Here is a 24,530-nt window from a genome sequence, read left to right as displayed (position 1 = left end):
AACTGCCATATGACCCAGCAATCCCACTTCTGGGCATACACACCAAGGAAACCAGATCTGAAAGAGACACGTGCACCCCAATGTTCATCGCAGCACTGTTTATAATAGCCAGGACATGGAAGCAACCCAGATGCCCATCAGCAGACGAATGGATGAGGAAGCTGTGGTACATATACACCATGGAATATTACTCAGCCATTAAAAAGAATTCATTTGAATCAGTTCTAATGAGATGGATGAAACTGGAGCCCATTATACAGAGTGAAGTAAGCCAGAAAGATAAAGACCATTACAGTATACTAACACATATATATGGACTTTAGAAAGATGATAACGATAACCCTATACGCAAAACAGAAAAAGAGACTCAGATGTATAGAACAGACTTGTGGACTCTGGGAGAAGGCGAGGCTGGGATGTTTCAAAAGAACAGCATTGAAACATGTATATTATCTAGGGTGAAACAGATAACCAGCTCAGGTTGGGTACATGAGACAAGTGCTTGGGCCTGGTGCACTGGGAAGACCCAGAGGCATCGGGTGGAGAGGGAGGTGGGAGGGGGGACTGGGATGGGGAATACATGTAAATCCATGGCTAATTCATTTCAATGTATAACAAAAACTACTGTAATGATGTAAAGTAATTAGCCTCCAACTAATAAAAATAAAAAAAGAAAAAAAAGAAAAAAAAATAAAATAGGCTTGATGATAGAAAGTGACCTGGAGTACTTCTTAAAACCATAGAACTCCTAGTTCTGTGCTCTGGAGATTCTGAATCAATTGCTCTGAGATGAAGTCTGCCAAGTATGTGTACTTACTATATTATCCATACATTTCTTATGATGAGCAAAGTTTGGGAAATATCAGTTTGCGAGTAAAGTTCAAGCTACTTATTTTAACATCTAAAGTCTTCCACAAAGTGACCTCAAGGTACAGATCAAACATCTACAACATTTACCTATGTTTATAATTATCTATTCATTATTCCTCCCTCAGAGGTTTGCTCAAACTGTCCCCTCTGCCTACAATGCCCTTCTCTCATGTATTTGCCCATCAAAATCTTACTCATCTTTCAAAGCTCAGTTCAAATGTTTACCGCTATAAAGGTTTCTCTGACCCCAGTCAGGATAATACTCTCTCTCTTACAGACTCCTACGGTTCTTTGTTTTTAAAAAGTATTCTTTATCTACTTTGGTTGAGCTGGGTCTTCGTCGTGTACGCGAGCTTTCTCCAGCTGCGGCAGCAGGGGCTGCGCTTCCTTGTGGTGTGGGCATCTCACTGTGGTGGCTTCTCGTGTAAGCACAGGCGCCGGGTGTACGGGCCTCAGCTGCAGCACGCGGGCTCAGCAACTGGGGTGAACTGTCTCTAGAGCGCAGACTCAGTGGTCGTGGTGCACAGGCTTAGCTGCTCCATGGCATGTGTAATCTTCCCGGACCAGGTATTGAACCCGTGTCCTCTGTGTTGGCAGGTGGACCCCTTCCACTGTACCATCAGGGAATTCCAGAACTCCTATAGTTCTTTAAATCTCTATTGCAGTGATTCTCAAAGTGTAGTCCCTGGAATAGCAGTATCAGCATCAATTGAGAATTTGTTAGAAGCTCAAATTCTAGGCCCAATATTAGATCTATTGAGTCAGAAACTGGGTATGGTGCTCAGCAATCTATTTTCAAAGAAGCTCTCTAGAATATTCCAACACATCCTGAAACTTGAGGCCCACTTCTCTAATGTAGTCTATATTTATTATTGCTATATTTATTAACTTCTCTGCCAGAATGTAAAGTAAGCTCCGTGAGAGCAAAAACAGTATCTTCATCATTTGCATCCTGCACTACCAGGCACAGTGCTTTTCACTTAGCAGATCACAGTAAGTCTTCTTAAATTAAACTGCTCTTTCTTTAGTGTCAAAGTCTATGTATGCTAGATGAGCAGACTGCAGTGAACCAATTTTTCATTTTAATAGTGTTTAATAACCTTTAAAGGTTGTAGCATGATTGATTCAGATGCAGAAACACCAATTGTAAAGATGACTAAAATAAGGGCTTGGTTGCTCTTACTTTTCAACAGAGACAAAGTCTCTTTTACTTGTTCTACATTTAATACATAAGATGCTTCATAAATGTTTACTAATAACAGCCAACAACCTATTTTCTATTTCTCTTGTCTCTAAGGCTTTTATATCTGAAGAAAAATTCCTAAAATTTCTGAAGTGGCTTCAACTTCACACTGTATCTATAAATAAATTAGATAATAAATACTGCTTAGAGTGCCTATGATACTACTTATTAATAAAGAAATCTGAGAGATAACTCACTGGAAAATAATATCAAATAACTTTTGCTGTATTAAAAGTCAACATAACAAAGTTTTAGAATTCACCACATTGAAAAACAAGTTAAAGGAAGACAGTCTACACTGATTGACATTTCCTTTATTGTTGCTTGAAATGATATAAGAAAAGGTTCAGACAGCCACTGGATTCTTAAAAATCTTTAGTAAAAAAAAATCCTTTAGTAACTTAATGGTGAAACATTGATACAATAAATAGATTTACTGATCTACAAACATTTTGCCTTCACAGAATTTCTTCTTTAGAAAATATTAAATTGATTCTGGTCTATATCCAATTAATAACCAAATAATTATTTCTAAATGAAGTTTAATTATCAGCTTATGAAACAAAGCCACTGTAAAAGTGCTTTTCATGAAGTTACAATATTATGGGGGAAAAAAATCAGTCCAAATATTTTGTTGCAAAAAAAGTCAACAAAGTTGGTCAAATCCAAGAAAAAAAATTTGAACAAGTATGAACTACTTTTTAAAAATAAAAATCATTCTTTGTAAGTAGGTGTCTTTATACTTTGTCTTATTAATATAAAAAGCATTTTTGTCTGTTTTAGAAAATACCATCAAATATTCCCAGAAAAGACTTTATTTCGTCAGCTTCATCATCAGGATGATACCTACTGGGGGGAAAAGCAAATGTAAAAGTAACTATTTTTATAACACAAATTTATAATAAATAATATACTAAAATATTAAATGGATAAACTCTAAGATTGCTGAGAGGTAATTTATCAAATGAACTTCAATATGCATAATCTTATAGGAAGTCTGGGGGAAATTAGAGTTCATGAACTATTAAAGGTAGAGACAAGTATATTAGATAGATATTTCTTTAGACATTTTGGAAAGTAGTGTCATTTAATCACAGTCAACAGGTCTCCAAACCTTGACTATTCAAGAGGGAGAGGGAAACTGCTAAAGGTAACCATAAAAATGATCAGCAGTAGGGGCACTGATTAGATTTAACCTGACTTCTTTGAACCTGTAGAATTATAACAGAACTTGGTGGCTGAAATACAACTAGAACATTAGAAAAATTAACTGATCTCATTTCTCAAGTGACCTCATATTTCATATTATCAACATATTCAAATAAGTAAAAAAGTTTATTAATGTAATACAGTGTTTTAATTACTAGCATCAAATACATAGGTTCTCAAAAATTGAGATATTTGACATTTTGAATTATCTTAAGGAGCTTAGCTTACCAGAGGTCTAAAATTTTTACATCTTTAAGTAAATAAAACATGTAGGTTCTGATCTTTAAAATGAACCAAGGGAAAAGGAATGCTGAAATTCTTTGTAGAAAGCTTTCACTTGTATAGTCTTAAAATATTTTTAAAGAGTTCTTACCTGAAATCAGTCTCCTTTTTACATTCACTTCTAATAAAGCAATCCACTTTCTTATTAAAATTTGAAGAGTTTGATATTTTTTCAGAGCGAGTAAAGCATAGCCTTTCAATCTCTGGTGACAGACTTTGTTGTTTTCTTTCTTGTAAATGGACCTATATTTTGAGGTTAAAAAAGTCAGCAACCATTGAAGGTTTAACTCTTCAGGCAGTATTTAAAAGAAAAAAGAGAGAAGTGTTTTCTTATAATACTTGCATTTCCAGATTGTTGAGGTAATTGTGTCATGGAGGATGCACCAAACTTGGACATAGCAGAATTTGATAAGTAAATATCTGGCTCTTCATGTGATGAAACAAAACTAAAAATCAAAATGAATTACTTGATCAAATATGGCAAATAAGAGAAACAAACCATTCTAATTTAGATCAACAGCAATTCTTTGGAAAATATGATTAGCTTATCATATTTATCACCCATACAATTGATGCTCTATTTCTTAGACTCGTTGTGAATTTGGTGTATCTCCTTTCTTTTTGACAAAAAAGCAATTTATATATCCCAAATTAAATACGAATACTACTTTTAAAGGCCTACAGAAACAATCATTCAGCAGTTTTCATTAGAATTGAATCTTACGCTTAATCATCTGTCATCAAGCAGTCCATAAATCTTCTCTAAATCCCATTTGCTTAACTTTTAGTATCCTTTTCCTATTCTGGTCTCACTGTAGACAGGCATCTCTAGTTATCCTCTCGTGTAACTGTATATTAGTGTTCATCTTTAATCTTTTATATTAAATTCATTCATTAAAAAACATTTATGATTCACTACCATATGCCAGATATTGTACTAGGAGCTAAGTATAAGTAGTAAACAAATCTTTAGGAGGTTATCATCTATAAAGATGCAGACAATAAACAAACAGTAAACATAATTACAGATCTTGAAGTGATATGAAGGAAACAAACTGAGTAATAATATAGTAGATAACACTATGGAGCACAAACCCACTTTAAAAAAGATGGTCATGGGTGCCGCTCTGAGGAGGTGACAATTTAAGCTGACACAGGCTAAAATGTGACAGTCATGCAAGGAGCCATAAATAGTAGACGGTGTAGGGAAGAATCACACATATTGCTCGGACAGAATCTTTTTACCTCTTATAGCAAGGAATGTCAAGGAATTAAAACAGTAAGAAGATTATGAAAGGAAGAGCATGTGTCTCTTTTTCATCACAGACCCTCAGCTCTCACAGGCCTTCCCAGCAGCAACTTCCGGAACCAGTTTCTCAGAGGTGTCTTGACAGAACTCCATTTTAAACCCACCTATTTTCTGTTGGTCACTTTTAAACTCTTCCAAAATTATTTGTACTTTTCTACAGTGTGGTGCACAACACTGTTCATATGCCTTGTTACTTTCCTACTTTGATTTACCTACTTTCTTTACACCCATGGCCTTGTTTCACTGTGCTGCTTCTGATTGATCTGTGTTTACTCTGTATGACTTAAGAGTTAGAACCAATGAATGGAATTGATAAAAAGACAAATTTTAAAAGCTAGTGAATGACCTGAGAAATCCAAACATGAAACGAGCACTGTAGAATGAATAAGCTCCTGGTCACTGGAACTGTCTTGGTGGAAACAGCATCATTACTTGCCAGTAATGTTGGATGGTTATTCAAGGACCCAGTGGAGGGGAGACTAAATGACATTTAATTCCCTTCAACTCTGGAATTCTATGAAATCTATGATTCTGTGATGTTGATACTAATGTTCAGTAAAATGACTAAATAATTGCAAAAATATCATATGACACTTACAAACTTAAAAAAAAATTTAAAAGTAGGAGAAATAACTCTTTAGTAGAAAACTGAACCCTGAATAAAAAGTTACCAACATTTCTTCTCTGTGGGAAAGTTTTGGCTCTGGCTATAACTTCTCTCCCTTAAGTTCTAATCAGGTGCAACATACAAATGTATTTTACATTACAAAGATACTTTATGTTGAACATTTCTAATATTATTTTTTCAAATGTCTCATATGCTCTATATCCTTAAATAATATTTATGTCTAACCACTTGTCATTTATGCTTCCCTGTTCCTTTACTGCAACAGTCTATCAATTTCTAAATGTACTCTTTGTTATCTATGAAACGACTCAAAAATCCAATTCTATCTCTCAGCTTCTATCACCTCTGCCCCAGCTGAGGCCTTATCATGGCCTGCCTTTCTCACTGGCCACTATGCTCCTGGTGATCCCACCCTCTACAATTCATTCTACATATCACTGCTGCAATGGTATTTTTCTGATTGAATTATATAACCTTAATAGTTATAAGCTTAAATAGCCTTATATAGCTTAAATATCTTGGATAGTTCTTCACTGCCTACTATGGAGATCAGAACCCAGAGTCAACTAGGCTACAATGGGTCTATAAGCATTATTATTATTTTTTGGATAACGGGTGCTGCAGATACTTAAAAAAATTAGTTGTCAAAATTTAAATGTCAGGAGATGTCACATAAATTTTAGATTCTTAGCTTTTTTGAAAAATCAGCAAATCTGACAACACTAGACTTACAGTTCCTGCACTGCAACACCTGGTTAACTCTGAGCAGTGGTTATTCCATTTATAGGGGGCACTCTGCAGTTAACCTTGGCCCATCAGATCTGGAAGCAGTTTGAGTTTGTGAACCCTGACCTACTGGATACAGCACAGGTATCTAAATATGGCATTCATGGCCCCTCACAGACCTCAGCAATCTCAGCCTTAATTCTGTGGCAACATAGACCCATTTTACTGACCCTTGAGCACCAGATGCCTTTTCAAACCTTTTCCCTTTACATACACTCTTCTACCTGGAATGCATACAGTTCAGTCGCTCAGTTGTAACCAATTCTTTGTGACCCCGTGGACTGTAGCATGCCAGGCCTCCCTGTCCATCACCAACTCCAGGAGTTTACTCAAACTCATGTTCACTGAGTCGGTGATGCCATCCAACAATCTCATCCCCTGTCATCCCCTTCTCCTCCAGCCTTCAATTTTTCCCAGCATCACGGTTTTTCCCAATGAGTCAGTTCTTTACATCAGGTGGCCAAATATTGGAGGTTCAGCTTCAGCATCAGTCCTTCCAATGAATATTCGGACTGACTTCCTTTAGGATGGACTGGCTGGATCTCCTTGTAGTCCCAGGGACTCTCAACAGCCTTCTCCAACACCACAGTTCAAAAGCATCAATCCTTCAGTGCTCAGCCTTCTTTATGGTCCAACTCTCACATCCATACATGACTACTGGAAAAACTGTAGCTTTGACTAGATAGACATTTGTTGGCAAAGTAATATCTCTGCTTTTTAATATGCTGTCTAGGTTGGTCATAGCTTTTCTTCCAAGAATCAAGCGTTTTTTAATTTTATGGCTGCAATCACCATCTGCAGTGATTTTGGAGCCCAAAAAAATAGTCTGTCACTGTTTCCATCATTTCCTTATCTATTTGCTATGAAGTGATGGGACCAGATGCCATGATCTTAGTTTTCTGAATGCTGAGCTTTAAGCCAACTTTTTCACTCTCCTCTTTCACTTTCATCAAGAGGCTCTTTAGTTCTTCTTCACTTTCTGCCATAAGGGTGGTGTCATCTGCATATCTGAGGTTATTGATATTTCTCTCGGCAATCTTGATTCCAGTGTGTGCTTCACCCAGCCCAGCCTTTCTCATGATGTACTCTGCATATAAGTTATATAAGCAGGGTGACAATATTCAGCCTTTCCTGATTTGGAACCAGTCTGTTGTTCCATGTCCAGTTCTAGCTGTTGGTTCTTGACCTGCATACAGATTTCTCAGGAGGCAGGCCAGGTGGTCTGGTATTCCCATTTCTCGCAGAATTTTCCAGTTTGTTGTGATCCCAACAGTGAAAGACTTTGGCAAAGTCAATAAAGCAGAAGTAGATGTTTTTCTGGAACTCTCTTGCTTTTTTGTTGATCCAGTGGATGTTGACAATTTGATCTCTGGTTCCTCTGCCTTTTCTAAATCCAGCTTGAAATTCTGGAAGTTAATGGTTCACATACTATTGAAGCCTTACTTGGAGAATTTTGAGTATTACTTTGCAAGTGTGTGAGATGAGTGCAATTGTGTGGTAGTTTGAACATTCTTTGGCATTACCCTTCTTTGGGACTGGAATGAAAACTGACATTTTCCAGTCCTGTGGCCACTGCTGAAAATTTACTGGCATATTGAGTGCAGCACTTTAACAGCATCATGTGTTAGGATTTGAAATAGCTCAACTGGAATCCCATTACCTCCACAACCTTTGTTCGTAGTGATGCTTCCTAAGGCCCACCTGACTTCACATTCCAGGATGTCTGGCTCTAGGTGAGTGATCACACCATCGTGATTATCTGGGTCATGAAGATCTTTTTTGTATATTTCTTCTGTGTATTCTTGCCATCTCTTAATATCTTCTGCTTCTGTTAGGTCCCTACCATTTCTGTCCTTTATTGTATCCATCTTTGCATGAATTGTTCCCTTGGTATCTCGAATTTTCTTGAAGAGATCTCTAGTCTTTCCCATTTTGTTGTTTTTCTCTAATTCTCTGCACTGATCACTGAGGAAGGCTTTGTTATCTCTCCTTGCTGTTCTTTGGAACTCTGCATTCAAATGGGTATAGCTTTCCTTTGCTCCTTTGCCTTTTGCTTCTCTTCTTTTTTCAGCTATTATTCTTCTCTTTTATACCTGTTAAACTCGGTTTTGTTTCTGTAATGTTTATTTATTTTTAGCTGTGTCTGATCTTAGATGCAACACACAGGATCTTTGGGATCTACGTTGCAGCAGGGGAGACCCTTCTGTTAAGGCATGTGGGCTCAGAAGTTGCAGTGCGTGAGCTTAGCTGCCCGGCGGCATGTGGGATCTTAGTTCCCTAACTAGGGATCGAACCTGTGTTCCTTACACTGGAAGGCAGATTCTTAACCACTGAACCACCAGGGAAGTTCATCTCCCTGTCAAACTCTTATTCAGTTTTCACATCTTGTGAAAAGTGAAGATTCCTCACCTCACCCCAGAGACCATGACTCAGTAAGCCTAGCATGGGGGCCCAGGAATGTGCATTTTTAATGTGTTCCCCTAGGAGCGGACATAACTGAGCGACGAAGTGCGCGCATGCGCATGTGCGCACGCACACACACACGCGCGTGCACACACACACGCGCGCGCACACACACACGCGCGCGCACACACCCACACACACACACACGCACACACACACACACACAAGGTAATTTTGATTTGTATGGTCTGACAAGAGGACTTTGAGAAAAACTGCTCTAAGATTAAGAGAGCTTAGCTTGGCTGATACCCTACTGCTTCTCTGCCATCTTTTTTGTTTGTTTGTTTGTTTTGTAAATAAGTTTATTGGTATCATTTTTTTAGAGTCCACACATAAATCATATTTGTCTTTCTCTGTTTGACTTACTTACTGCTGCTAAGTCACTTCAATTGTGTCCGACTCTGTGTGACCCCATAAATGGCAGCCCACCAGGCTCCGCCGTCCCTGGGATTCTCCAGGCAAGAACACTGGAGTGGGTTGCCATTTCCTTCTCCATTCTCTGCCATCTTAATGACATGATCCTCCTCTCTACTTACATGTCATGAAAATATAAAGTCATAAGTATTTGAAACCAAAGTTCTAAAACTTGCCTCTTTGATGTTTCTCTTTGGAATTGGCCTTTTGATTCTTGGAACGGTAGCTTACTTTCCCCAGTACTTGAACTCAAAGTGTTTCCAAATCCTAGGTAAAGAGATAACATTTTGAGATAAAATACCAGGAAACAGATGAATAAAGCTTTTCACAAGTTCTACAAGGACTCTCTCCAAACAGATATGATCTGGTTAAAATGAATGAAAAATTCTCAACAATTAAATTTACTGTGCATATTTAAAACAAAGGAGTGAAGCTAATGAAGTAAAACTACATAACACATAGGTTAGCTTATTAGTCACTGTATTAAAAGGCCCCCAAACCACTTTTATTCATTTATAAGCCATGTAAATTGATCAAGTCGAAGTTATTCAATATTTTCAGTGATCTGCAAGGGGCTGATTTCCTGCTGTCAGCCATTCTGGGACAGTCTCTCCAACTCGCTATCTTGTCTTCTACTTACCAAGGTTTTCACTTCTCTGTTTTACTGAAATAGGCTGAATTTGCCAGTAACTCAAAGGCCTAATTCCATTATTTTTGGATTGTATATGATTTAAACACAATATCTAATACAGGAGAAACTAATCTTTTCCTCTTAATTATTTATACCTGAAAAGTCAATTCAGGTATTATTTCTGCTAGAAATAATATTTTATGTTGGTTACTAGCATATAAAAATATTTTAAAAAATGGAATATTTTAAAATATAGCAGTTGTTTACATGTCCATCCTAAACTCCCTAACTATTGCCTCCCCCATCCTCCTCTCTGCCCCTGCCAACCCCAGCAACCAGCAAGGACCTACTGTATAGCACATGGAACTCTGCTCTGTGTTATGTGGCATGGATAGGGTGGGAGTTTGGGGGAGAATGGATACATGTATGTGTATGGACGAGTCCCTTCACTGTTCACCTGAAACTATTACAGCATTGTTAATCAGCTATACCCCAATGCAAAATAAAAAGTTCAAAAAAAAAAGGAACATTTTTGTCTTTCAAAAACATTGCCAGACCATGTGAAATCTTAAAATGGAGAGCAGGATAGTCTCTTTTATGAGGGAAAATTCAATAAATCTGAATTTGAATACAGCCTTTAACAAGAGAAGGGACAACAGAATAGAAAAAGCTCATTTGCTATATTATCATTATGGAATAACCTTGACCTCTGTCCTAGGGATAGGAAATGTTATTTGTGAGAGGGCCACATTTTTAGTTTTGCTAAAAGTTATAATCTGAATAAATCAAAGCTAACTAAGTACATGCACCAAAAAGGCAAATAAAATTAGTTTCAAAAACTTGACTGAAAACATTCGAGGAATTTCTTATGAATTATTTCATTCTAAAATAGATACATTTCAAATAAAATACATACAATACATATATACAAAAATACATACAAATGAAATATATTTCATGCTATTTACCTGATGGTTTTGTCTTCTCAGTTTCAGCTGAAAAGCTAGTAATTTCTATTAAGTTTTCATCATCAAAGTCATCCCAAACTTCATTTCCCAGTTCAAAGTTCACTTTCAAAACTTCTGAAAATGAGAAATTACTTTTAATCACATCTGTCAAATTCTGATTTCCAGATGCATTAAGATTTCTGTTAAACAGAATTGTTTGAGGGACTTTTTCACTTTAAGTTGTAGAATAGGTCCATTGAGAAAAATCTGTCATGTGTTTATATAAGTAAGTATAGGTACTTTTAAAACCATAAGCATCATTATCTATTGACATATGAAACACATCTTTCAACTGTTAATACTAACAGAGGTCTTTAGTAGTAGTTTTCTAAAGCACTGGGGTCAAGCATTATTGAGTACTGTAGTCAACCAATTTTATTTACTACATTACATGTAGTGATTGATTGCTACACTAAATTTAATTTTCAAGGTATTTTTCTAGATAAAATTAATTTTCCCTCTTAATTCCTGCATAAGAATAATCTTATTCTAAGATTGGACTGTAATAGCTTCTAAAACGGGCTTCCTCTCCCATCTCTTTTCCTTACAAGTAGTTAATTTTGAGTATTGCTATGAAAATATATCTTTGTTTTTCTCCTGCTAAAATATCCTCAGTGTTATTCACTGTATATAACCAGGGTTTAGAGCCAGACTACCCATTGTATATCCATTGTATGTAGCCTGGGTTAGAGTCAGACCACCCCGGTGAAAATTCCACCTCTCTGATTTACTGGTTGGATGATTTTAGACAAGTAATTTAAACTCTGAGCCTAGTTTTCTCTTCTGCAGAAATAGGATAATAATAGCACATAACACATATGATTATTATGGAAACTAAATGTCTTTACCTGTGCAGTTTCCATAGTAGTGTGTTAATAAATAGTCAATAATTTGCTCTCCAAAAAATTTTGTGCATATATATGTATTATATGTATTTATTATATGTAAAGGATGTGTGATTGCAGTCATGAAATAAAAAGACGCTTGCTCTTTAGAAGGAAAGTTATGACCAACCTAGATGGCATATTGAAAAGCAGAGACATTACTTTGCCAACAAAGGTCCGTCTAGTCAAGGCTATGGTTTTTCCAGTAGTCATGTATGGATGTGAGAGTTGGACTATAAAGAAAGCTGAGCACCAAAGAATTGATGCTTTTGAACTGTGGCATTGGAGAAGACTCTTGAGAGTCCCTTGGATGGCAAGGAGATCCAACCAGTCCATCCTAAAGGAGATCAGTCCTGGGTGTTCATTGGAAGGACTGATGCTGAAGCTGAAACTCCAATACTTTGGCCACCTGATGCGGAGAGCTGACTCATGTGAAAAGACCCTGATGCTGGGAAAGACTGAGGGCAGGAGGAGAAGGGGATGAAAGAGGATGAGATGGTTGGATGGTATCACCGACACAATGGACATGGGTTTGGGTGGATTCCGGGAGTTGGTGATGGACAGGGAGGCCTGGTGTACTGTAGTTCATGAGGTCACAAAGAGTTGGACACAACTGAGCGACTGAACTGAACTGAATTGAAAGGATGTGTAGCACACAATTTACACATGATAATATACATAGCATGCTCAATTGTAAATTCCACACATCTAACTGATTACCACTGAATGTTTTCATTGAATTTTGCCAAACTCTTGTATCTGTATCAACATATGGTTGCAATTGATAAATGTAGTTCTCACATTCATTTGTCAATTCAAATGTTGGTTGATATTTTTGTTGACTTTAATAAAAGTTGGAGAAGGAAATGGCAACCCACTCCAGTATTCTTGCCTGGAAAATCCCATGGACGGAAAAGCCTGGTAGGCTACAGTCTGTGGGGTTGCAAAGAGTCGGACACGACTGAGTGACTTCACTTGCTTTCTTTAATAAAGGTAAAACAAAAAAGACATGTTGGAACTTCACTCATTCAACCAAAGACTTAAGCAACTTCTTTGCTGAATTAGATAATAATTTTCCAATGCTAGAAGAATATTCTTTCAATTTTCCATGCTATCCACAATGTAAGGGCTACAGGCATGACACTGACAAATCTGTACTTTTAACATTTTCTCTGTCACTTTCTTAAGTATAAACAATAAGTCAAGCCACGATTTGTATGGTCTGCTGACTTCTATGATGTAAAGATTCCCACTATGACCGATTTCAAGCTACCAATGTGATACAACTGAATGCAAAGTTGGGAAGAAATGCACAATAGCACCTCTTTATGAAGTATTTCCATTGTACAGATACAAATATAGATGTAAATCTCATGTGTTAGTGTTAGTCACTCAGTCGTGTCTGACTCTTTGTGACCCCATGGACTGCAGCACACCAGGTTCCCCTGTCCATGGAATTCTCTAGGCAAGAATACTGGAGTGGGTGGCCATTTCCTTCTCCAGGGTATCTTCCCAAGCCAGGGATCGAACATGGTCCTCCTGCACAGCAGTCAGACTTTACCCACTGAGCCACCAGGAATACAGATAATAGTAAAATGTAGTAGAATAATGAGGAAATGGTTAGTTTTTAATATTTACAGTCTTAGTTTTAAATGTAATTTATTTAATTGAAACTTTATATAATTAAACTTTAATAATGCCTGAAAGAATCCCCTTATACTCTCACAAGCCGGTATAAGCTCACTCCAGTAAAATTTTTCTTCACTTTAAATAACCTCTACACTATCCAAAACTTTCTTTATCCTTTTACTCTACCTCCAACTCCAGTTCACATTATTCTACTTTTGTATCTTGATAATACATACATATCTATGTTCTACAAAGAGAAGTAGGTACAAAGTGCAATGGAAATATAGAGAAGAGGACCATCTGGCTAGATGGGCTGCTGCTGTTTAGTTGCTAAGTCATGTCCAACTCTTTTGCGACCCCATGGACTGTCGCCCACCAGGCTCCTTTGTCCATGGGATTTCCTAGGCGAGAGTACTGGAGTGGGTTGCCTGCTATTTCCTTTTCCAGGGGATCTTCCTGACCCAGAGGGATTGAACCCAATTCTCCTGCTTGGCAAGCAGATTCTTTACTACCTGAGAAGCCCTGGCTTGATGGGGACTGGCAACTAAAGAAGGAAGAGACGTGAGCCTATTTGTATGCTGGAAAGAAAGAGACCATAAGGAGAAGATATTGAAAATAAGGGCAAAAGAAGAGACACAGCTGGTCTTCAAAAGTTCCAGAGGAGGCAGAACTGGAAAAATTAAGATTACAGATGAAAGGATAAAATTTAAATAGAAGAAAAGGTAATTCTTTTTTTTTAAACAGTTAAGGATGAGTACAGAAACAGAGAAATATATAGCTGTGGGGTGGAAAGTTGAAAAAGTTCATATATTATAGGTTTGATTTTCAATTCTCCACTGATAACTAAAAGTCAATTTCATTTTATAGAAATGGTATTGCTTGGGAATCAAGAGATATGGAATCTATTTCTAGCCTTGCCATTAATTAGATATGTGATTTTGGACAAGTCATTTAATCTCTTTGAGTCTTGGCTTCTTTCACTGTAAAATGAGAAGTTGCACAAAGGTTCCTTACAATTTAAATTGTACAATTCAACATGCTTTCTCATATAATTTCTAAAATCTTTTCTTCTTCGCTTCTTGAACATGGAATACAGATGATAAAAAATGCCATGTTTTTCTTAAAACAGTCTTAAGAGCAATATTTGAATACATTTAAAATATGTTTTGCCACCAAAGACTAATGTGTAAAAAGTATAATGAATATACTCAATTACTATTAATACCAATCAATTACTATTAATATCTGGTACTATTAGTACCAGATACTATACTAAGAGCTTTACATACATTATCTCATTTAATCCTAAAATTCCTAAAATATAACCAGATGATGAAATTGAGACAAACTGGGTAAGTTTTGAAAAGTCATTCAACTACTAAATGAGCTAGGATTTGAACCTAGACAGATTATTTCTATATCCTGCAACTTTAATTACTATATTATACAACTTCTTTAAAAAAATGGGGGAGGCATTCAGTAAAAGATGGGTATAGTTATTATTGGGGTTTAAAGTATTTAGATGAGACGTTTGTATCATAATACAAATCACATTTGGAATGGCGGGTGGGAAAGAAATAGAAGTAGAAAAACTACGTAAAGACAACATGAAAGTAATCAGAGGGAAGGATAAACTCTGGTTTAGAGAAGGGCAGGGGATAGAGTAGCTATCCAAGGAGTAAGTTAGAGGGCTATAGGTTGAAGAGAGATAAGAGGGCTAACAATCTTACACTTTCTATCCATGTTGTAATGATATTTTTCAGGCTTTCAACAAATTGGATAAATGCTCTGATATTCTAGATGAGGTCAGGGGATTTTTTTTTATTTGATATTGGGTCTAATGAGTGCCACAGTGTCATAAGGGGTGGTGGGTACTCAAGTCCTTGCCTACTTCAGATCTTAAATTATGGCTAGTGACAGCAATAGAGTGAAAGAATGAAAGAAAGGGTGGCAATAGAAGTAAAAAACAATACACATATGAAATTGTTTTCAGAAAACCCCAAGCTTACCATTTCTATGTATAGGTACTTGAATAAACAACTTTATGGCCAGAATTATTTCTTACATGTTTTAACAGACTGGCTATTGGTACCATGATCCAAAGAATGGTACTATTAATGGCATGATAAGGACTAAGGAGGAACCAGGCCCAACACTGAAGAATTTATATGCGTTATTTCATTAATTTAATGACAGACACAGATATAAAGCAAATCTGTATTACAAATGTTACAAATATCCCATAAACTGGGTTATAGTCTCACATTATCAGAGACTGTAAAAATCATAGTTTTAAGATCTACAGAGATATTAAAGTCACTAAATTTTCTATTCCTTAATTTTAAAGATAAGATTAAGCTCAAAAGAGGTTAAATAATTTTACCAAGGTCACACAGCTATTTTGTAAAATGAAACTAATTTTATAAACAAAAAAAATTATTTCAAATAATTCTAAAGACACATAAAAGTAATAGTTTGGCATTTTAATACTTTAAATGTTCAAAGAGCCCTTATATTCTCAGCTTTTCCTCATATGATCTTTTTAAATTAATTTATTTACTTTAATTGGAGGCTAATTACAATATTGTGAAGGTTTTTGCCATACATTGACATGAATCAAATAGTCAATGCTATGTAGGAAAAGATTTTAAAAATCTGTGACAGACACAGAAAGACCATCTGAAATAACAGACCCAAGAATTTGAAACTGGATCAATAACTGAACAAGTTAGTAATGATAATAATTTTAGATGTTGGTTTTTCAATAGCATTGCTTGTCAGTCCAAAGTAGTGATAAATCATTCTCTCTCAAGTAAATATCAACAGTAATTTACCTTTGTCTTGATATGCAGATGGTTGTTGTTGACCTTTTGTATAGATCTCATGCTGATCCCTCTGCTCCATTACAGGCAATTCAGGTGTGTTTAAATATTCTGACCTTTATAAAGATAAATAAAACCATGAAAATGTTAAAGAAACTATTACAATTAATCTGACTTTGAAAACTACTTATTCATTTAAGTAAGAAAAAAATTGGTTCATCTACTCAGTACTGCTATGATTAACTGTACTAGCCTGAGTAGTAAAGGGTTAAAAAAAAATCACTGTTTAATGGAAGTGACAACTACTTAGGTCATGTAGTCATCTTCACATGCCCCCATAGATTCCTGATATCTGTGTGTAGGCTTAAAAACTTATTGCTAATGCTTCTTTCAGTTAGATAACAAAAGCTAGGATCTCTTAAAGTACTGTTGGCATCTATTCTGATTGGTCAGTGGCTGTTCTGTACTGAGTGTTAAGTATATTAAATGTCATCCCAGCATATGGAATGCCCTTATCTGGAAGGGAAATTACATATACTGTTATCTTTCAGGCATCATAATACAGGAAAAGAATGCTGAGTTCTCATCTAGAGCCCTCTGCTTACTAGGAATATGAGTTTTGGTTATTTCATCTATATAATGAGATAAAAATACCTTGATTTATAAGCCAGGTTGTTGCTAAGGTCAAAAGAAATAATGCACAAAAGTTCAATTTTTAAGTTATAAAGTATTTTATAAATCTGAGATATTATTAATATAGAGTGGGCCCTAAACAGAAAAGTTTGGACTTTATACACTAACATGATTTCCCTTTTTAAAGTATACTCTTGTTACCTGTCAAATTTATAAGGTAGAGAGAACCTGAGGGCATGACACATAGGATGCCTAGCTTTTCCAAGAAAGAGATGATTTGACCTATGTTAAAAGTATACTATAAATATAGAGTTCTAAAAAAACCTGGGGGTACAAAAGATAAAACTCTTATGATGTCATTACCTCATTATAAAACTAACTAATTACTATGATTTAAAGGTAGCCAGTAACAGTCTTTTTCTGAGTAAATGATTATTTGGAGAAACAATTTATGATGAATAGTTTACCTCAGATATTAACATTATATTTGTACCTTGCTATACTGGGAAGAGAAGGTTTTGGAGCAAAACCAAAGTCTTTTAGGTCCACACTTGGAGATTTATTCATCTGCATCTATTAATGAAAAATAACAAGTTCAACTATCAATTTCACATCAATACCTTTTAACAAATGAGACAAACAGCAAAATTCCTACTGACACATATAGTCCCAAAACCAACGAATTATAAGAAACACAGGCTAATTCTCAATTCAAATCTCAGGCCCTTCTCAGGCCCTTCTTAAATGCTGATATTCTTCTTGGTTCTTCTTCACTAGGCCATCTTCTCTTTTTATTCTACACATTCTCAAAGATCTCATTTGTTCCCATGGCTTCAGTTACCATCTACACATGAACGACTCTCAAATCTGTAGCCCTCTGTAGATTTGAGCTCAGTTCTCTTTCCTGATTTTCTAGTTCAGCTCTCTCCTGACTTTCCAACAGCTATATCCAACTGTTTATAGAACATCTTTACCTAGACATCTTGTAGGCCTCTAAATTTCGTATTTCTCAAGTGAACTTCTCATGTCTCTATTCCTCCAAACTTGCTTTCGCTTTAGAGTTTTTACCCTAGTGAGGCCCCACTTTTTCCCCAATCGCTCAAGCCAGAAAGTGAAAGTGAAGTCACTCAGTCGTGTCCAACTCTTTGTAGCCCGCCTGGCTCCTCCATCCATGGGATTCTCCAGGCAAGAATACTGGAGCGGGTTGCCATTTCCTTCTCCAGGGGATCTTCCTGACCCAGGGATTGAACTCAGGTCTTCCGCATTGCAGGCAGACTCTTTACCGTCTGAGTCACCAGGAATCCCAGAAGGCTAGGCATCATCTTTAACAATTCCTTCTACTTCACCTCTCGTAAGCAATTAAGTACCAAGGTAGCTGATTTTACCTCTGAAAAACATTTTAAACCCAGCCACTTCTCTCCATTGCTACTGCCACCACATGAGACTAGGCCATTGTTTTGCCTGGATTACTGCAAAACCTCCCAAATGAATCCTTACGCTCTTTTTCTATTATCTTTAATCCATTCTCTACATTGCATCCAGAGTGAACTTTACAAAACAGCCACTGATTAAAGTTCTTTAGTGATTTCCCTTTCAGGATAAAGTCCAAATCTTTAAAATAGCAAAATTGTTTTCATGATCGAGATCCAACTTGTTTCTTCACCCTTATGTGTCTCCACCCTCCTACTTATACATGAACTCCAGATATACTGCATTACTTCAGTTTTTAAAAAGATCTGTATCTCTTTCTCTGCCCTGGCCCACTGCATATTCTCTACATCTGAAATAATTTTCTAACCCTCCTCACCACTACTCTGGTATTCACCTCTCTCAATCCTTGGCTTATGCCTATATATCCTTCAGGTCTTAGTCATGTTTATCAGGAAACCTTTCCTGACCTATTGAAAATGGAGTGAGTGTACTTTCTATATAAGTTCAAGTTATCTTACACTTCTGTCACAGAATCACTCATCACACTATGTTGAAAAAACCTATTTACTTATTTGTAGCCTTCACTCAACTGTAAGTTCTATGAGGACTGAGACTAAAACTCTCTTATCATTGTATCTTCCACATCTACTATAGTGCTTGGCACATTCTTGGTGTTCAATGAATGTGAAAAGGAAGGAAGGAAGGAATGATGTGAAATAAATGTGAAAAAAAAGAAGGAAAAACTTGGGATACTAAAAAATAATTGTCTCAGAAAAGGTAGTTGCCATTTCAAACTGCAAACCTCTCCATGTTTCCCAATAGTCTCCGTATTTTAGCTTCAAGACTCAGAATCTTCTTTTTATTAAAAAAAAAAAAAAAAAAACCTAGAAAAGAAACCAGTCAATCCCGTAGGACATCAACCCTGAATATTCATGGGCAAGACTGATGCTGAAGTTGAAGCTCCAATACTTTGGCCACCTGATATGAAGAGCTGACTCATTGGAAAAGACCCTGATGTTGGAAAGACTGAGGGGAGAAGAAGGGAGAGACAGAGGATGAAATGGTTGGGTGGCATCACCGACTCAATGGACAAGAGTTTGAGCAAACTCTGGGAGATAGTGAAAGACAGGGAAGTCTGGCGTGCTGCAGTCTATGGGGTCTCAAAGAGTTAAGACATGTCTTAGAGCTGAACAACAACAGAAAAGAAACAGGCGCTCTGTCATTTTCTTGGCTCCGTTCTGTGGCTTGATCAATTATTTTGCCCTGGATATGATGACCAAGGCTTAGATTTAACCTGCTAGTGACTTATCAACCAGAAGGAATTCCCATTCCTTCATCACTTGAAAGGGAGACTCTTGCTCAGTACTCATCTAGGAGAGTGATGAGTCACTCTCATAAGTCACAATTAAAATCAGCTTTAGACTTTCCAGCCCAGTCCACCACAGATGGAGCCACAAAAAGGCAATAGGATCTAGTTTCAATTGCTGAACCAAAGCAAGCCACATATCCCTCTCCATTTCCCTTTCTCTGGTTTAAAAAAACAAAGAAAAAAAGGCTAAAGAAGGAAAGGTTTGTATAACTATGCTCCAAACATGGATTTATAGATTATTAAAAATTATATATCTTTCCCTATGGGCTTCCCTGATAGCTCAGTTGGTAAAGAATCTGCCTGCAATGCAGGAGACCCCGGTTCACTTCCTGGGTCGGGAAGATCTGCTGGAGAAGGAATAGGCTACTCATGACTGAGTCAGACATTTCCTTCATACTTTTCTTATAGAAACCATATTATGAAAAAAAGTCACATTCCCAGTCAAGACTTTACGTAACTCTAAAGTACTTCTGTGGATACCTGTCTAATTGATACACAGAATAATGGGATACTCATATACATTTAACTGTAGAACAAGGGATAAATATTAAAACTAACCTTCAGACGTTTAACTGGAGGAAGAGATGAAGCAGCATTTCTATTTCTTAAATCAGATAAATATGAAGAAATTGTTGATTCTTTCACTTCTGACTTCTGTGCAACTCCAGTTTTACCTATGAAAGGAAATTCTAGATTCTTTAAGTTCAGTTTTAGGTATTATTCAAACAAGACCAAATTTCTGCAACATTTCTAATCGTAATATTTACTTTTAAAAAATGTTGTCCACAAAAGAATAAAAATTATTTGAGTTATAAGCTGCATAATACAAATATCATGCATAGATAATAAGGATATGATTACTATTCCTCAAAGAACTTTTAATTTTTTAAATCTGAAATAAACTGTTTTATGGAACTCACAGCAGTCATGTCCACATGTAAGTTTATTTTTACAGTGATGATTACATTCTCGGTTCCCAGGTTTTTTGCAGGCAGTCATTCCTAAATCAATAATAAGGGGGAAAAAATCTCTTTTTCACTGTATCTATTAACACAATTGTTAATTATAATTAATTTTTATCCACCTCTTTCCTTTCTGGTGGTATAAAAAGATCATGATTTTCACACTTCCTCAAAAATTAACCCATTTAGTATGTATTTTCAAAAGATATTCTGGTAACAATCAGTCCTTGCCCACCATTAGCTCTATCCCAGCTTTTCACAAGAAGCACTGAGTCACCTATAAGATTCTCTTAACCTCCCTAATATACACAGAATTAAATATCACAGAATGTCAGTTAACTCTTGCTGAATGAGGTGGAGTTTTGAAAATTTTTTTCTACTTTATACTTAAGCCTGAAGAATCTGGAAAGAAGCAAACCTCATGGCATTTTATTGGCACCAGAGACGGCTAATAGATAGGACACCATGCATATTTAATAAATGTTAGAAATAAGTGCTTTAGGGATATAAATAATTTGCTATATGAATTCACAGAAAGGAGAGATTGCTTCCAACTTGACCCCTGTAAGTTAGAATTAATACACCTAAATACATAATTTATTCTTCATTTATTATATTTAAGTAGGCTTTTTCTTGATTCCAACTGTCCAAACAACATGTAGGAAGGGAGAGACATTTGAACTGATCCTTGAAGGACAGACATGATCTGGACATGAGAAGGGGACCACAGGAAGATGTCCCAGGTACAGAGCATAATATCCAAAGGCAGCAAACCACAGACTAGAGAAAAGAATTGGTATATTTTCACTGGAGCACAGATTTTTAAATGAATTAGAAATGCTGGAGATAGTGAAGAGCTTTGAATACTTCTGTAATCTTTCTGGGACCTTTACTCTTCATTTTCAGTGTGTTACTCAATCAACCTTTTTCAAAGCACGGCATATCTAAACAAAAATAATATCTATACGGCACCCTGGGGTAAGTGAATAAGGCTGCTCACCATATGAGGGAACTAGTTAGATGCCGTGAGATTGAGGAAATCAATGTATTGGGTACTGAAAAAGTAATAAAATATTACTGGCAGCTGGAAGCCGATAGCTAAACCATAGTGTTCCCAATTGAACATAAACAATTTTGGCAAAATATAAACAATACTCAGATAAGGCCACTTGATGATTATAATGGAAGACAGACATGAGACTACTGTATAATTATTTCTGAAAGTAGAGACAAGGACACTGAAGAACCACGAAAATAACTAAACATCTCCCTCTTCTGGCTAACGCAAATGACTACTATTTCTTTAATCTATTCATCTCCAAGACAAGACATACCAAAATACCCAATACCCTACTTGCCAACAGCACCCAATCTAGAACTGACCTCTGCTTGCCCTAAGTCCTTCTAAGAATCGCCTGGCACAAGCTGAACTTCTGATTCCCTGAGATGACCCCCAGTTCTGCAGATGCTAAACTCTCCTTTGAGGCAGCAAGTTAAAAACTACCTCACTTTCTTCAAATATGGGCTTCCCAGGTGGCACAGGGGTAAAGAATCTGCCTGCCAATGCAGGAGACACAAGAGATGCAGGTTCAATCCCTGGGTCAGGAAAATCTCCTGGAGTAGGAAATGGCAATCCATTCCAGTATTCTTGCCTGGAAAATACCATGGACAGAGGAGCCTGATGGGCTACAGTCCATGGGGTTGAAAAGATGGGATATGACTGAGCGATTGAGCATCATCATCACCTCAAATACAGGTATGCTCCTAGTGGCCCTTGTCTGAAAGTTTTTAACATTATATTTTACACGGTGTGCCACAGCTTACTGGTTGAGAAGTTTTGTCCCAGTTCATGATCTCTGATGTCCCTGAATCCAGTCCTACCATGCTACAATTTATTTTATATGCTGTTGCTTAGTTAATCCTCCCAAAATTCAGCTCTGATCAGACCATCTGCTCACTTAGAAACATTAGATACTTCCTGCTGCCAACAAAATTAATTCCATATTTAAGGTCCTCCACGATGTAATTCTTATCATCCCTTTTAGAACCCACGTTAACCCCTACCATCAAAATATATCTATTTTCCATTAGTATTCAAACAGTTCCAAGCCTTTCTATGATTGTACCTCTGATATTGCCTCTTGTCTTAGAGACTTTGTCTACCAGAAGCCTATCAACTTTTAAGGCTGACTCAAACAGCACCTCTATCATGGAGATCTAATCATTAGGAAATCACTCTGATCACCTAAATTGGAAGTGGTTTCTCTCTCCTTTGAACCCTTATGACATTTCTTTGTCCCTCTCACTAACTGTATGCTGCCTCATACTTAATGTATTTATATGAAAAACACAGTAAGGAAATATAGGGCACCCTAAACTAGAGTAAGATAACGTGAATCCTAATATGGGCTGTTCTCTGTAGAAAACAGGGGTTAAAAATAATACTGTTTTGTTATCTCACAGAAGTAAAAAGATGAAATGAAATTATGTATGTGACCGTGTTTTAAAATTAAGTAATAAACAAAAATATTCATATATGTATTAACTCTACTATTACATTAACTAAAGGTTATACAAGTAAGTATAGAATTATTTTGACTGCTATGAAGGAGAGGAGCACAATGCTATATATAGCTATATATATATAGCACAATATAACAGGGGAATGGTCTGGTTAGGAATGTTTTGGAAAGCTCCTCTAAGGAAGTAATAATTGGACTGAGGACTGAAAAAAGAGCAGCATTTACAAGGGGTAGGAGAAAGAATGTTTCAGGCAGAGGGGATAGCGTATGAAAAAGCCCTAAGACAAGGGAAAGCAAGGCATACAGAGAAATTAAAAGGTCAATGTGGCTAATGCTCAGTAAATAAGAGACAGTGCATGAGATAAGACTACATAGGTAGAAAGATCAGTTTATGTTCCTAGGGAAATGGCTCTACCATGGCACGCTGGTGATTGCATGTCACCACCTAGGCAAGGCTCTGCTAGTTACAGAATGCCCTCTGATCTTCCCTGGGACATGTCAAGATATGTGGTCTTGTGAGGAACTGTTTGTAGGCCATTTCTCATCTGCCTCCTTGGCTTGTAGGAGGCTCCTTATCTTGCATAAGGCTGCCAAGAGGCAGTTTCTCATCTGTCTCCTGGTTCTAGTCAGGCATACAACTGTCCACTTTGCCTCTTTCAGGCACAGCTATAGGCTATAAAACTATTTAGCTATAGCCTAGAGTTGACTCTTCAAAAACTCATCTTTCATGTTATCTGGCCCCTCCAGTTCAGTGTCATCCTGTGAGATGATGGATACATGCAGCTGATATCATGCTGATCTTGTTTTGCCACCTGTGTAAGTAATAAACTGTCTAAACACATTTGGGTCTCTTGGGTCCTTACTAGTCAACCCTATTGGAGGTGAAGCAAGACTTACATAGCAGCTGGCACCCCAGTGCTACTTAGGAACTCACTGTCTATGTGATAATATGGAAACTTGTTGAGAATGTTAATGATTTGTATTTTTATTCTAAGAGCTACGGGAGCCACTGAAGTGTTTTAATCAAAGAAGGAACATAACTGAATCTGCATTTTGAAAAAGCAATCTATGGAGCGTAGTATGGAGAATGGATTTGAGAGAGGACAAAATAGATGTAAGAAAACTAGTTAAGAGGTTACTGTAAGAGAACAGATTTGAGAGCAGACAGAGTAGATAAAAGAAAATTATGGTAACAGTCCAGAGTGGTAGTATTAGCAGATTCAAAGAGAATGGACTAATTTAAGAGATATACAGAAGGTAAATGTATTTTTCATGCAGAATCAAGTTAGTGTTTTCTTTCTTGAGCAATATTTTATTTTCCCTGAAGCTTTACTGCCTTCCTTTTAGTCTAGCAATGTCTACCTTAAGTTTCCTTATTAGTTCATTCAATATTCCAAAGATAAGGACAACTAAATGAAAGCACCTTGCCCTCTTAC

General features: G+C 36.7%; 1 protein-coding gene across 1 annotated transcript in view; it reads right to left on the bottom strand.

Moving 5' to 3' along the window:
* Positions 1-2,442: 2,442 nt before the first annotated feature.
* Positions 2,443-24,530, bottom strand: part of HFM1 (helicase for meiosis 1) — a 136,121-nt gene continuing 114,033 nt past the window's right edge. Inside the window, exons 34-42 of the mRNA XM_070467177.1 lie at positions 20,531-20,611; positions 20,169-20,284; positions 17,304-17,383; positions 16,190-16,293; positions 10,804-10,917; positions 9,381-9,471; positions 3,948-4,050; positions 3,696-3,847; positions 2,443-2,962 (exon numbers count right to left, since the gene is read on the bottom strand). Of these exons, the coding sequence (XP_070323278.1) occupies positions 2,893-2,962; positions 3,696-3,847; positions 3,948-4,050; positions 9,381-9,471; positions 10,804-10,917; positions 16,190-16,293; positions 17,304-17,383; positions 20,169-20,284; positions 20,531-20,611 (911 nt within the window). The 3' untranslated portion in view covers positions 2,443-2,892. The remainder of the gene's footprint in view (positions 2,963-3,695; positions 3,848-3,947; positions 4,051-9,380; positions 9,472-10,803; positions 10,918-16,189; positions 16,294-17,303; positions 17,384-20,168; positions 20,285-20,530; positions 20,612-24,530) is intronic.

The sequence above is a fragment of the Odocoileus virginianus genome, chromosome 5 (genome assembly GCF_023699985.2).
Source record: "Odocoileus virginianus isolate 20LAN1187 ecotype Illinois chromosome 5, Ovbor_1.2, whole genome shotgun sequence".
In the NCBI taxonomy this organism is placed as follows: domain Eukaryota; kingdom Metazoa; phylum Chordata; class Mammalia; order Artiodactyla; family Cervidae; genus Odocoileus; species Odocoileus virginianus.
The sequence above is the reverse complement of the archived record's forward strand: the minus strand, read 5'-3'. Positions and strand labels throughout refer to the sequence as shown.